Genomic DNA, 16352 nt, shown 5'->3' with positions numbered 1-16352 from the left:
TTTATTGAGAAAAATACAACACTAAACTCACTCCTTTAGTTGCTATGATGTGTACTAGTGGCCTCTTTTCTGAGACACGATCGGTCTTGGCAGTCTTTTTCTGTCTGTCCCATGGTAGCTTTAACAGGCTATGTATTCAGAGGACACTATCAAGATCACTCAATTTCCTTTCTGCCTTTTCCCTTCAGGGAAGAGAATCTAATCATGATTGTTTTATAGAATCCGTAACCTGGAAGGCTTGGGCTATTAATGCTTTCTGTAGAGTGAGGTCCAAAATTATTTAGACAGGGATTTATTTTGGGGGGGTGGGGTGGGGGGTTTGGCCCTGTACTCCAGCACTTTGGATTTTTTAAAAGATACAATGACTGAGGTTAAAGTGCAGACTGTCAACTTGAATTTTATGGTATTTTCATCCATCTCATATTTTCATCCACTTTTTGTACATGATCCCCCCATTTTAGGGAATCAAAAGTATTTGGACAAATTAACTTGTGTATTCAAAAGTTTTAGTATTTGGTCCCATATTCCTAGCACGCAATGACTATCAAGCTTGGGACTCTAGAATCTTGTTGGATGCATTTGCCGTTTTTGATTTGGTTGTTTCAGATTTTGTGCCCAATAGAAAATAATGGTAAATAATGTATTGTTATTTTGGAGTCACTTTTATATTGTAAATAAGAATATAATGTTTCTGAACACTTCTACTTTAATGTAGATGCTACTATGATTACAGATAATCCTGAATGAATCGTGAATAAAGATGAGTGAGCAAGTTGGAGGCATAAATATCATACCGCCAAGAAATTCTGACCTCCCCTGTTATTGGTAATGGTGAGAGGTTAGCATGTCTTGGGGGTATGATCTTTGTGCCTCTAACTTTCTCACTCGTCATTATTCACGATTCATTAAGAATTATCCGTAATCATGGTAGCATCCACATTAATGCAGAAGTGTTCAGAAACCTATTATATTCTTATTTACAGTAAGTGATTCCAAAAATGACACAATACATTATTTACCATTCATTTCTATTTCACAACCAAAACAAACTATAAATGCATCCAACAAGTTTGTATAGTCACAAGCTTGATGTGGTCATTGCATGCTAGGAATTATGGGACCAAATGCTAAACTTTTGACAACTCATAAAAGTGAATTTGTCCAAATACTTTTGGTTCCCTAAAATGGACTATGTACCAAAAGTGCTGTAATTTCTAAACTGTTCACCCGATATGGATGAAAATTCCCTCAAATTAAAGTCTTCACCTTAATCTCATAGTCCTTGTATCATTTAAAATCCAAAGTGCTGGAGTACAGAGCCAAAATAACTAAAAATGTCACTGTCCAAATACTTTTAGACCTCACCATCAGGAGTGTGCTACACACACAGAGAAGAAGAGAAAGATGGTGGTGGGGAGAGGGAGTTGCAGAGAGTGTGAGGGGGAAGAGATGGAATCGGGCAAATTTAGGAGTAAGGATAAGAGGTGAGCGGGAGAGGGAGACATCTTTCCAGTTCTCAGAGCCTCTGTGAACCTCAGGCACAGATGTTTAAGTGAGATAGCTGCTGTTATCTATCCCTGTACTGTACAGATTCTTAACAGTCTTGACCTGCAGGCAGAGACCAGCTTCCCCAATCATGACCTGTACTCTACTTCCTGCTGCTTAGATCTATCCACAATCATGCGTCATTCCAGTTTACAGTGCATTTGGAAAGTGTTCAGACCCCTTGACTTTTTCCACATTACAGCCTTATTCTAAAATGGATTAAATTAATGTTTTTTTCTCATCAATCTACACGCAATACACTGTAATGACAAAGCGAAAGCAGGTTTTTAGACATTTTACCAAAAACATTTTGCTATGAGACTCGAAATTGAGCTCCGGTGCATCCTGTTTCCATTCATTATCCTAGAGATGTTTATAGAACTTGATCTGTGGTAAATTCAATTGATTGGACATGATTTGGAAAGGCACACACCTGTCTATATAAGGTCCCACAGTTGACCGTGCATGTCAGAGCAAAAATCAAGCCATGAGGTCGAAGGAATTGTCCGTAGAGCTCCGAGAAAGGATTGTGTCGAGGCACAGATCTGGAGAAGGGTACCAAAACATTTCTGCTGCATTGAATGTCCCCAAGAACACAGTGGCTTCCATTATTCTTAAGTGGAAGAAGTTTGGATCCACAAAGACTTCCCAGGCCCCGTGTAGCTCAGTTGGTAGAGCATGGCGCTTGCAACGCCAGGGTTGTGGGTTCGTTTCCCACGGGGGGCCAGTATGAAATTTTTTTATGCACTCACTAACTGTAAGTCGCTCTGATAAGAGCGTCTGCTAAATGACTAAAAATAAAAAATGAAATAGAGCTAGCCACCCGGCCAAACTGAGCAATCGAGGGGAGGTGACCAAGAACCCAATGGTCACTGACAGAGCAAATGGGAGAACCTTCCAGAAGGACAACCATCTCTGCAGCACTCCACCAATCAAGCCTTTATAGGAGAGTGGCCAGATGGAAGCCACTCCTCAGTAAAAGTCACATGACAGCCTGCTTGGAGTTTGCCAAAAGGCACCTAAAGGACTCTGACCATGAGAAACAAGATTCTCTGGTCTGATGAAACCTAGATTGAACTCTTTGGCCTGAATGCCAAGCATCACGTCTGGAGGAAACCTGGCACCATCCCTACAGTGAAGCATGGTGGTGGCAGCATCATGCTGTTGGGATGTTTTTCAGCGGCAGGGACTGGGAGACTAGTCAGGATCGAGGCAAAGATGAATGGAGCAAAGTACAGAGAGATCCTTAATGAAAACCTGCTCCAGAGCGCTCAGGACCTCAGACTGGGGTGAAGGTTCACCTTCCAACAGGACAATGACCCTAAGCACACAGCCAAGACAACGCGGGAGTGCCTTCGGGACAAGTCTCTGAATGTCCTTAAGTGGCCCAGCCAGAGCCTGAACTTGAACCCGATCGAACATCTCTGGAGAGAACTGAAAAGAGCTGTGCAGCGACGCTCCCCATCCTACCTGACAGAACTTGAGAGGATCTGCAGAGAAGAATGGGAGAAACTCCCCAAATACAGGTGTGCCAAGCTTGTAGGCTGTAATCGCTGCCAAAGGTCCTTCAACAAAGTACTGAGTAAAGGGTCTGAATACTTATGTAAATGTGATATTTCATTTTTTTAATACATTTGCTAAAATGTCTAAACCTGTTTTTGCTTTGTCATTATGGGGTATTGTGTGTTGATTGATGAGGAAAAACAATTTCATACATTTCAGAATAAGGCTGTAATGTGGTAAAAGTCAAGGGGTCTGAATACTTAATGAATGCACTGTATATAACAAGTAATGTGTCTTGTATTCCTCCGCAGCAGAAGAGAAAAGTGCTGTCCCCTAGCTCGAACATAGAAACAGTTTTGTTTTGTTTATTTTTTACTTATATATTGGATCATTGTGTATTCATAGCAACCCACCTTCTAAATGCTTCTGTGGGAACTGCGAGTTTCCCACGTTGTACTGGATGCAACAATCCAGTCTAGCACTCAACTTACTCATGATGACCTTATATTCCCATTGAGATGAATGCTGTTCTGCCACATTGGACTGGAGTGGATGTTCAGTAGAGCAACACTCTCTGATTTGAGTGGCATTTTGAATGGATGGCTGCTCACTCATTGGTGCATTTTAATTAAACTGCACTGCTTTGCATTATAGCCCAAGATCAACTGTGTAATAATAAGTATTGGGTGCTTATATAGTCCTGTTTCACTTATGTACAAATGGGTAACCTGTACAGGTGTGAAATGAAAATGTTTTTCCATTTCACACCTCACGGCGACCCTGGAGCAATTAGGGTTAATTGCCTTGCTCAAGGGCAGAACAACATATTTTACCTTGTCGTCGCGGATTTGATCCAGCAACCTTTTCGCTTACTGGGCCAATGCTCCTAACTGCCAGGCTACCTGCCGGCCCACTGTCACTGACAATGAGGTACCGTCACCCCTCACTCACTGGGTGAAATGTGTGTGTGTGTGTATGTGTATGTTTATGTTTATGCAGTGAGGGGAAAAAAGTATTTGATCCCCTGCTGATTTTGTACGTTTGCCCACTGACAAAGACATGATCAGTCTATAATTTTAATGGTAGGTTTATTTGAACAGTGAGAGACAGAATAACAACAACAAAAATCCAGAAAAACGCATGTCAAAAATGTTATGAATTGATTTGCATTTTAATGAGGGAAATAAGTATTTGACTCCTCTGCAAAACATGACTTAGTACTTGGTTGCAAAACCCTTGTTGGCAATCAGAGGTCAGATGTTTCTTGTAGTTGGCCACCAGGTTTGCACACATCTCAGGAGGGATTTTGTCCCACTCCTCTTTGCAGATCTTCTCCAAGTCATTAAGGTTTCGAGCCTGACGTTTGGCAACTCGAACATTCAGCTCCCTCCACAGATTTTCTATGGGATTAAGGTCTGGAGACTGGCTAGGCCACTCCAGGACCTTAATGTGCTTCTTCTTGAGCCACTCCATTGTTGCCTTGGCCGTGTGTTTTGGCTCATTGTCATGCTGGAATACCCATCCACGATCCATTTTCAATGCCCTGGCTGAGGGAAGGAGGTTCTCAACCAAGATTTGACGGTACATGGCCCCGTCCATTGTCCCTTTGATGCGGTGAAGTTGTCCTGTCCCCTTAGCAGAAAAACACCCCCAAAGCATAATGTTTCCACCTCCATGTTTGACGGTGGGGATGGTGTTCTTGGGGTCATAGGCAGCATTCCTCCTCCTCCAAACACGGCGAGTTGAGTTGATGCCAAAGAGCTCGATTTTGGTCTCATCTGACCACAACACTTTCACCCAGTTCTCCTCTGAATCATTCAGATGTTCATTGGCAAACTTCAGACGGGCCTGTATATGTGCTTTCTTGAGCAGGGGGACCTTGCGGGCGCTGCAGGATTTCAGTCCTTCACGGCGTAGTGTGTTACCAATTGTTTTCCTGGTGACTATGGTCCCAGCTGCCTTGAGATCATTGACAAGATCCTCCCGTGTAGTTCTGGGCTGATTCCTCACCGTTCTCATGATCATTGGAACTCCACGAGGTGAGATCTTGCATGGAGCCCCAGGCCGAGGGAGATTGACAGTTATTTTGTGTTTCTTCTATTTGCGAATAATCACACCAACTGTTGTCACCTTCTCACCAAGCTGCTTGGCAATGGTCTTGTAGCCCATTCCAGCCTTGTATAGGTCTACAATCTTGTCCTTGACATCCTTGGAGAGCTCTTTGGTCTTGGCCATGGTGGAGAGTTTGGAATCTGATTGATTGATTGCTGGTGTGGACAGGTGTCTTTTATACAGGTAACAAACTGAGATTAGGAGCACTCCCTTTGAGTGTGCTCCTAATCTCAGCTCGTTACCTGTATAAAAGACACCTGGGAGCCAGAAATCTTTCTGATTGAGAGGGGGTCAAATACTTATTTCCCTCATTAAAATGCAAATCAATTTATAACATTTTTGACATGTGTTTTTCTGGATTATTTTGTTGTTATTCTGTCTCTCACTGTTTAAATAAACCTACCATTAAAATTATGGACTGATAATTTCTTTGTCAGTGGGCAAACGTACAAAATCAGCAGGGGATCAAATACTTTTTTCCCTCACTGTATGTTAGTTTACCTGCTATTGGACTAGGTTGACATACTACCGTACTACTAACATACAAAACAAATAGCAATATTGATTCATCAAATGGCTCCAGACCACTGTGGTGTTTTGGAACTGGTCATGATGTGGTCCTCTGTAGCTCAGCTGGTAGAGCACGGCGCTTGTAACGCCAAGGTAGTGGGTTCGATCCCCGGGACCACCATACACAAAAATGTATGCACGCATGACTGTAAGTCGCGTTGGATAAAAGCGTCTGCTAAATGGCATATTATTATTATTATTATTATGATTTACACAATGGCTTATTTGTGTTTGAATAACAAACAGCAGGGATTAACAAACAGCAGGGAAGGAGGATCTGACAAATGGAAATCCCCAGTCATTGGCTGTTATTTTCAAATATTTGTGTAGGCTATGTTCAAGAGAAACCTAATATTCTTACAAACGTGGAGAACACAAACAGTTTGTTTTATTTTGATTGAAATGATATTCAGGGAAAGCATGGTGTTCTTTAACTAATGTGTGGGTCACTCTAATAGAAAGGAAGCTCTTTTACATAGCCTTATCCCCCACTTTTGTTGGCCTGTTGTCCCCTGAACCTAAAACACTTGTGATGCATACTATAAAGTGACATGACAATAATTTTTTTGTAAATAGCTGTTTTGAAGAAAAAAAATACATTTAGTATACGCTCTTATCCAGAGCAACTTACAGTTAGTGAGTGCATACATTATTTTTAAAAAATTTCATACTGGCCCCCCGTGGGAATCGAACCCACAACCCTGGCGTTGCAAACGCCATGCTCTACCAACCGAGCTACATCCCTGCCGGCCATTCCCTCCCCTACCCTGGACCAATTGTGGGTCTCCCGGTCGCGGCCGGCTATGACAGAGCCTGGATTCGAACCAGGATCTCTAGTGGCACAGCTACTAGTGGCACAGACCCCTGCGCCACTCGGGAGACGAGTTTTTACTCTGAAGGTTACAACCATGTAGGACTAAGTTCTCTGAAAGTTCAATCAAATGCACCATATCCAAACATTTTGGGAATTGTAATGATTTTTAAATGTTTTCAACTATTTGTAATTTTTTCTGTATTTGGTAGATGTGTTTTTGTAGCATTCAGATTGTTAATGCTCGGTCTCTCAACCATGGAGCTACAGTGGCAGCGTCAAGTGACATTGAGCTGTATTGTAGGATTGAGCTCTCATTCAGTCCCCTCATCTCTCACTCATTCTGCCTGTGGGGTAATAGGAATATACTATAGCACTGGTGATGAAGCCCAGCCTGTTCTTTTCTCTGATTGGCTTATTCTCAAAGTGACATATACAGTGGGGAGAACAAGTATTTGATACACTGCTGATTTTGCAGGTTTTCCTACTTACAAAGCATGTAGAGGTCTGTAATTTTTTATTATAGGTACACTTCAACTGTGAGAGACGGAATCTAAAACAAAAATCCAGAAAATCACATTATATGATTTTTAAGTAATTCATTTGCATTTTATTGCATGACATAAGTATTTGATCACCTACCAACCAGTAAGAATTCCGGCTCTCACAGACCTGTTAGTTTTTCTTTAAGAAGCCCTCCTGTTCTCCACTCATTACCTGTATTAACTGCACCTGTTTGAACTCGTTACCTGTATAAAAGACACCTGTCCACACACTCAATCAAACAGACTCCAACCTCTCCACAATGGCCAAGACCAGAGAGCTGTGTAAGGACATCAGGGATACAATTGTAGACCTGCACAAGGCTGGGATGTGCTACAGGACAATAGGCAAGCAGCTTGGTGAGAAGGCAACAACTGTTGGCGCAATTATTAGAAAATGGAAGAAGTTCAATCACCCTCGGTCTGGGGCTCCATGCAAGATCTCACCTCGTGGGTGTTTGCCAATGACCATCTGGATGATCCAGAGGAGGAATGGGAGAAGGTCATGTGGTCTGATGAGACAAAAATAGAGCTTTTTGGTCTAAACTCCACTCGCCGTGTTTGGAGGAAGAAGAAGGATGAGTACAACCCCAAGAACACTATCCCAACCGTGAAGCATGGAGGTGGAAACATCATTCTTTGGGGATGCTTTTCTGCAAATGGGACAGGACGACTGCACCGTATTGAGGGGAGGATGGATGGGGCCATGTATCGCGAGATCTTGGCCAACAACCTCCTTCCCTCAGTAAGAGCATTGAAGATGGGTCGTGGCTGGGTCTTCCAGCATGACAACGACCCGAAACACACAGCCAGGGCAACTAAGGAGTGGCTCCGTAAGAACCATCTCAAGGTCCTGGAGTGGCCTAGCCAGTCTCCAGACCTGAACCCAATAGAAAATCTTTGGAGGGAGCTGAAAGTCCTTATTGCCCAGCGACAGCCCCGAAACCTGAAGGATCTGGAGAAGGTCTGTATGGAGGAGTGGGCCAAAATCCCTGCTGCAGTGTGTGCAAACCTGGTCAAGACCTACAGGAAACGTATGATCTCTGTAATTGCAAACAAAGGTTTCTGTACCAAATATTAAGTTCTGCTTTTCTGATGTATCGAATACTTATGTCATGCAATAAAATGCAAATTAATAACTTAAAAATCATAAAATGTGATTTTCTGGATTTTTGTTTTAGATTCCGTCTCTCACAGTTGAAGTGTACCTATGATAATAATTACAGACCTCTACATGCTTTGTAAGTAGGAAAACCTGCAAAATCGGCAGTGTATCAAATACTTGTTCTCCCCACTGTAAATCCAGCAGTGATTACACAATGCTCCACCCACTTTCGCTCGCTCTCTCTTTCTCTCCCCCCATGGCTGTATTCACTCTGGGTTTTGTCTGTGCACCAGTGACAGTATCAGTGCGACATAGGGAGGAGAGGAGTAACTCAGCCACACATCTCACCTGCATAAATGCACACAGTCAAGCCAGATCTTCGAGGAAGAATCTCGTTTAGACATGATCAGCACAGTATTAAGGACAAAATTCTGTGGCACTGTAATTGAAAGGAATGCTCAACTACTTTTTGTTCAATTTTTTCCTTTCAGATCTTTGCATTCTTAGTGGATTCTACCTGCTGCTTTTGTTGGCTTGTTTTGTTTTACATGCGGCTTTGATTTTTAACGATGCAAGCAGCAGTGCTGAGTACAGGCTAGCTCTGAGCTGCTCCGAGTTGACCTCTGTGCGCTTGCTCTGTCAGTCCTCCACGTAGGCATCACATCAGCTGTTCTCTGAGAAAACGGGGGGAATTTCCCTTTTATTACCCACCCACCATGCCATCCAGGGAGTTGTACATAGTCAGGGAGGGGAAGAAGTCTCTGGTACACAAGGCTAAGAAGGAGGGGGCGCAGCATGACATTCTGGCCACAGCACTGGGTTTGAGAATGGTGTCAGGGACCCAGAAGCCCCCTGCCACCTTCTGGCAACCTCTCAAACTGTTTGCCTATTCACAGCTCACCTCGCTGGTCCGTCGAGCCACCCTGAAGGAGAACGACCACGCGACCAAGTATGAGAAAGTCCACAATTTCAAGGTAAGACCTGACTCTGCCTGCTCAGCGCTTCTTACTTTTCCTTATCTGCTGTCCCCTTTTCACTGCCTTTATGATGGTTATGTAACATTTGAAGTTGTTTGATTGGCGTAATTTACGTTTTTGGAATGTGCAGAGGGGGAGAAAATTGGCTGTTTGTAAAAAAAAAAAAAAGAATCTCTGATGGGCTTCCGACTAGTGAGCAGCATTTTGAGTAGTCATATGATGGAGAAGGGGGGATTGCAGTAGTCCTCAGCAACTGATAGTGTAGTCTGACTGGCTACCGGACCTGTCGTGGGTAGCTCATATAAACGGGGAGAGGGCGAGGTAGCAAAGCTACCTGACAACACAACACAGCCCTTATGCCCATTCTGCCCAGCCAGACGCTTGGGGACTCAGCCTCATCTTGCTAACCACGCCTCTTACCAGTCAAACACAACCACCATCTTCTCCTAAAATACTCTCAGCCAACAGCCAGTTATTATTTCACTAGAGCATGAGACATAAAGTGAAAATCTGAAATATTGCGTATCCGTTGTTTCATAAATGCAATGAATATAATGGATTCATATGTTCTATTCATAAAAGCACAAAAAAGTGTCATTTAAAAAGGTATAGCCATTTAACAATCATTATTTTTGTTTTGTAAGATATTTATTTTTAAACCAAGACGGCAATAACACCAGTCATTAGGTTCTCTCATTTGTTGTTTGTCTTGGGCTTACATAGTCTCTGTCATTTGCACAAGATGCCTATCCTCCACTTTCCCATTCCCAAAATAATCTAAAACAACAAGGGGTCTGATTTATTTTTTTGGGTAATCATATATCTCCTCGAAATCTTATGAGTCCACAATGCTTTTCACTGGAGATAAATGTTGACCATTTCTGATGTGGTCCCTTTTAGATATCAGTGATAATCCTGGCATTGTGTCAACCATGGTACACACACACACAAACAAACAAACAAACACACACACCACCTCTACTCTCCAACCCCAATTAAGGCCTGCCAGTCTGCTTTCTAGCGCTGGTTATCTCTCTCACAGGGATAATTCCCCAATTGGCTCCTTCAGAGCCAGGGGAAAGTCTGTCCATCTATCCTTCCATCCAGTAAAAAGGTGACCATGTTGTCCATCCTCTCTTCCTCTCACCTGCAGGTGCACACCTTCCGGGGACCCCACTGGTGTGAATATTGTGCCAACTTCATGTGGGGCCTCATCGCTCAGGGAGTTAAATGTGCAGGTAAAGGGAGGGTGGGAAGCAAACTGTGATCTCTGCTTTGTGTTTTGTCTTTTTACACACAGCTAGTTTGAACCCGGTTTCGAGGAGACATCATATCCAGCACCATACCAGTGTCTACAGGGCGTGCGTAAATTCACTCTGGTAATCTACCAAGAGTTCAGAGCACTCTGGTTTGAGCGTGTCCGAGCGTAGAATAATTGATGAATTTATGAATTCTTGTTGATATGACAGGTGCCAGTAAACATTGGCTAAAAAAACGAATTGAAATGTTGCCAGTAAGTTACAATCACTAACCCTCTTGATAACATGAAAATAATCTAACCAGCTCTGCAAAAGTGAATAAAATGGTCAGTGAACTGTTCTCACATTTAATTTGTCTTTAAAGTAGCTAGCAAGCTAGTCAATGTTAGCTTGGGTGCTTGACTGCCTAAACCCAAACGGCACCAGAACATCAAAATGAAATGTATTTTGAATTTAGTTCTAGCAATACGGTGCATTAAAACAAAAAAGCAGATTTACCTAGCTCGGTGGAGACCCTAGGAACCTTGAGTTAACCAATCCTGTGAACGGGTTAGGCAACTCAGGTGTCAATACTTAAACAGCAAAATTAGATAAGACGGAAGTTTATGAATTAGGGCCTTGTAAACAAAAAGGGAGTAATGGGGAGATTTACGGGTCTTTAGCGAAGTCCAGCCAACCTTTTGATACAGGATGCAGTGATGAGTATCAAAACTAAGGGCACTATGGTAGATGGCATCCAAAGGTTTAAGAGTAGTAGCAGCTGCACTTTGATAAATAATATCACCATAATCAAGAACAGATTAAAAGGTTGACTGAATAATCTGCTTCCTACTTCTTAGAGAAAGGCAAGATCTGCTTGTCGAAAAAGCCAACTTTTTAAATCGTAGCTTCTTAACCAGCTCATCTATATGTTTAAAAAAAACGTCAAATCCATATCAATCCAAATGCTTAAGTATTTATATGCAGGAACATGTTCAATTGGAGAACCATATTTTACCTATATTAAGCACAGGTTTTAAATCGGCAAGGGATTCCTGCATAGCTATAAAATCTCACTGTAGTTTTTAACACAGCCAGATCAACAGTTGGGGCAATAGCATACATAGGATCATCCGCATATAGATGAAGTTTACAATTTTTAACAGATTAACCAATGGTGTTTATATATAAATTGTGTAGAGAACAGGTCCCAAAATCGACCCCTGTGGTACACCTTTATATACTTCAAGAAATGCACTTAACCCTATCAATCACGATGGCCTGAGTTCTGTCACTAAGATAATCATGAAACCATGAACAGAGCTCAGGCCTATTGAGGACAACTTATTCAAAAGCTTTGACAGGTCCACAAACAAAGCAGCACATTTCATTTTAGTGTGTAACGTATTGACAAGATAATTAACAACTATAGTGGTTGCTGTAATAGTGTTATGCCCAGGCCTAAACCCTGATTGGTTTACATTCAAAATTAATTTATCAGATAAAAAAGAGCAAAGTTGTACTTTTACCAATGATTCAAGAATCTTAGCTAGACAAGGAAGCCTTGAAATAGGGTGATAATTATTAAGATCACTACTATCCCTGCCCTTATGGAGAGGCAGCACAATAACTGATTTCCATACTTTTGGAATATTTCCTGATAACAATGTTAAATAAAAAATGTGTGTTATTGAGCCAACAATGATGGGCGCTGCACACTTAAGCAGACCAGGATCCAATTGGTCGGCCCATGTGGATTTCTTGTCTATTGCTTGCAAAGCATCCAGGACTTATTTTTCTGTAAATACCCTAAAAGAAAAGCTTTGACTATCATTTCTCTGATCATTCAGCAAGTGTCCTCTATCAGCATCCAGCCCAATGTCATTGTGAATAGGTTTTGAGGTCAGAACAATCGGATCACTCCTCTGCCAGAGTGTCCAGTGTGCATTCTGAATGCTGCGAATGCAAAACGCTCTGAATTTACAAACAGATAATCTGACAACGCCCTGTATTTACTAACGGCCCAGAGCGCACACTGACACTCCAGAGTGAATTGACAAATGCACCCTACATATGGGAAAACGGTGCGTTTCTGTGATCTCTGGTTATAAAGATAAGAAGAAATGTCCTAAAAGTAAAGAAAAGTGATTTTTAAAACCTGCAACGAGTTTCCAGCCATAGGGAGGGTATTTTCTTGCTCCCAACGTCACCGCAAATCTGTGTGAGAAAATCACTGTTTTTACTTTTGATGTGATCGGGTAAAACATTTAAAACTTTATATATTTTAATACAAAACGTAGAAATGTGCCATTTTCACATAGACACTGGTATGGTTCTGGAGATAATGAATGAGGTTGAAAAGTGGTGAAATTGACCTTTAAATGCAGTAATAGCCTGTTGAATTCTTAAAGGGGAACTGCACCCGCTGATTTGGCCTCATTTTTTGGCTTGCTCCTCAAGAAATTCTGGCGGCCATGACAGAAGCCAAACGTGTGTTGGCTTAGGGGTGTGGTTTGATGTGGGTGTTTCTTGGGTGTGTCCTTGCCACCACCAAGACACACCCATCTGTCAGAACCTTGCCCGCAGCTGGGAAAATAAACCCTTTGAAATGTTATGCACATGCTTGTGAATTGTTGTATTGTTGAAGGGTATAGAACAAGCTGGCCCGCACACTGTTAAAGCTCCCAATTCACCGCTTTATAGACAACATTTCGATCCGAAACGGATCTTCGTCAAGTCAAACAAACAAACTGAGTGCTCACATCCCAAAATATACACATTTCACCTCACATGACCATTGCGGACATGACGCGTGGTGGGTGCAAAAACAATTGTTGTATCTATAATAATTGAATAACAATGAGGGTAGTAGTTCCAGAAAATAGTGACATATTCATGTAAGAAATGGTCTGATATCAAACTCTTGGTTCAGACCTCTAGGATACAAGGTACACAAATGGTGAATCCAATACAATTCTCTTCTCAATAATAGATTATCATTATTGAAGGGTTTCATGGCTTAGATGAGAAGCTGCTCGCATAGCATTCTAGCTTCCGAACTACTGTGATATTTAAGGTACTTTGGAGGTGTGTGGCGAGAATGTAGCATCGCCAAATCCAAATTAAGTGTAGCTAATGTAAACAGAAAAGTAGAATATCGGGAGATGAGCCTAAGGGACTGATCTGGCTTCAGATTCCCAAACCACTTCCATAGGTAGCTGGGGACACTTCTACACCACACCCCTCTCTGAGGGGAATTGTGTAAAGAGTGTCTCTCTGAAGCCTTGCAATAAATGCCATAATACCAGTTGACAGCATTTTGTTGTACACTTGTGAATGCATTATTCAAGTGTGCAATAGTTTAGATGAGAAACATTGACTAACTAGCCTACTTTTGTTTGTCTATATATGCTGAATGAAAATATAAAGGCAACAATTTCAAAGATTTTACGGAGTTACAGTTCATATAAGGAAATCAATCAATTGAAATAAATTCATTAGGTCCTAATCTATGGATTTCACATGATTGGGAATAAAGATATGCATATGTTGGTCACAGATACCTTAAAGAAAGTAGGGGCGTGGATCGGAAAACCAGTCAGTATCTGTTGTGACCACCATTTTGCCTCATGCAGCGCGACACATCTCCTTCACCTAGAGTTGATCAGGCTGTTGATTGTGACCTGTGGAATGTTGTCCCACTCCTCTTCAATGGCTGTGCGAAGTTGCTAGATATTGGCGGGAACTGGAACACGCTGTCGTGCTCGTCGATCCAGAGCATCCCAAACATGCTCAATGGGTGACATGTCTGGTGAGAATGCAGGACATGGAAGAACTGGGACATTTTCAGCTTCCAGGAATTGTGTACAGATCCTTGCGACATGGGGCCGTGCATTATCATGCTGAAACATGAGGTGATGGCGGCGGATGAATGGCACGACAATGGGCCTCAGGATCTCGTCACTGTATCTCTGTGAATTCAAATTGCCATCGATGAAATGCAATTGTGTTCGTTGTCCGTAGCTTATGCCTGCCCATACCATAATCCCACCGCCACCATGGGGCACTCTGTTCACAACATTGACATCAGCAAACCGCTCGCCCACACAACGCCATACACGGTGTCTGCAATCTGCCCAGTACAATTGAAACCGGGATTCATCTGTGTAAAGTACACTTCTCCAGCGTGCCAGTGGCCATCGAAGGTGAGCATTTGCCCACAGAAGTCGGTTACGACGCCGAACTGCAGTCAGGTTAAGACCCTGGTGAGGACGACGAACACGCAAATGAGCTTCCCTGAGATGCTTTCTGACAGTTTGTGCAGAAATTATTTGGTTGTGCAAACCCACAGTTTCATCAGCTGTCCGGGTGGCTGGTCTCTGACGAGTGAATGTTAGTGATGGAGTGATGAATCACGCTTCACCATCTGACAGTCCGACGGACGAATCTGGGTTTGGCGGATGCCAGGAGAACACTACCTGCCCCAATGCATAGTGTCAACTATAACGTTTGGTGGAGGAGGAATAATGGTCTGGGGCTGTTTTTCATGGTTCGGGCTAGGCCCCTTAGTTCCAGTGAAGGGAAATCTTAACGCTACAGCATACAATTACGTTCTAGACGATTCTGTGCTTCCAACTTTTGGTAACTGTTTGGGGAAGTGCCTTTCCTGTTTTAGCATGACAATGCCCCCGTGCACAAAGCAAGGTCCATACAGAAATGGTTTGTCAATCTGTGTGGAAGAACTTGACTGGCCTGCACAGAGCCCTGACCTCAACCCCATTGAACAACTTTTGGGATGAATTGAAACGCGTGCCAGGTCTAATCGCCCAACATCAACAGTAAACAACAGTAATTGTGTGATGGCGGGGATGCAGGGCTGTGTTCCAAACAAATAACAACAAGTGTTCATGCTTCAGTTCCTCAATTGTCAACGCTAGAGAAAATAAAATAACACCTTATAGTTAAACTCTTTCCTTTTAGTAATAAAAGTGCATTGAATTTAATTAGAAAGTGTACACAGTTTTGAGACACCAGTTAGACCTCTCACTCAAACCCTTGTAATCATTTTTTATCTTCCACCTACTCCAAAATGTCAATGAATATTATTATGTTACTAAATGTATCTAGTATTTTTTCAGATTTCGTTATAGACGAATGCTGTGAAAAGAACAGTAAATGTAAAATGCACATAAAATCAAGTGTAGTGTTTGGATTCTTGAATCAGGTGAACTGTAGTGTCATCACCTTTTCGGTCTGATAATTTTCCCATAATCACCAGTGTTCTCTTTCCAGTGCTACAATGGTCATGCATATGCTTTTTATAGTTCTTCTGTTAGAAACATATTTATTTGGCCCTATCCATATAGGCCAATTTCCACAAGTGTAAGTTAAGTTGTAGTTAAAAAATGTATTGGGCTGTAGGCTAGGGTTATCTGACAAATGGGCAACCTATTTGAAAACAATAGCCTACCTGTGTTGATTTTAAATCATAGGCATATACTGTAGAGCACTAGGTCTGGGTAGGATGTCTGTCTTCTCTTGGACATCCCCCCCAAAAAAAAATCATAGGGAGGGTCCTCTTCAGACAGACAACTCTCCCAACAAATCACCAGTTTGGTTAGGCGGGGCTTAAAATGCAAGCAGGAATTGTGCTCATGTTTAGCTAGGGTAACAAGCGGCTACGGCAGTGACATCACCGGTGAAGCCCATCTAATTTCTGACTCCGGAACTTCTACAGACGTGTAAGCTGGAGCATTGGCACATTGTGGGAGGCAACCCGTCTGTCTAGAGACACTCATTTCAAGGGGTAATAGGAACAACACCAAAGCTTGTGTCAAATTAAATGAAAAAAGTTTGTCATATAAACATGTGTGCCATTTTAGGGTCTCAAGGTCAAATGGTGGTCATTAGTTATTTGCCTACTAGCCTTTTCACCCTTGCCCTTAAGAT

General features: G+C 42.3%; 1 protein-coding gene across 1 annotated transcript in view; it reads left to right on the top strand.

Moving 5' to 3' along the window:
* Positions 1-16352, top strand: part of LOC311112038 (N-chimaerin) — a 53501-nt gene that overhangs the window by 26364 nt on the left and 10785 nt on the right. Inside the window, exons 8-9 of the mRNA XM_084155008.1 lie at positions 9085-9162; positions 10319-10403. Coding sequence (XP_084011134.1) covers positions 9085-9162; positions 10319-10403 — 163 coding nt within the window. The remainder of the gene's footprint in view (positions 1-9084; positions 9163-10318; positions 10404-16352) is intronic.

Source organism: Coregonus lavaretus, assembly GCF_964263955.1.
Source record: "Coregonus lavaretus genome assembly, chromosome: 38".
Taxonomy (NCBI): domain Eukaryota; kingdom Metazoa; phylum Chordata; class Actinopteri; order Salmoniformes; family Salmonidae; genus Coregonus; species Coregonus lavaretus.
This window is presented reverse-complemented; position numbering and strand designations above follow the sequence as displayed.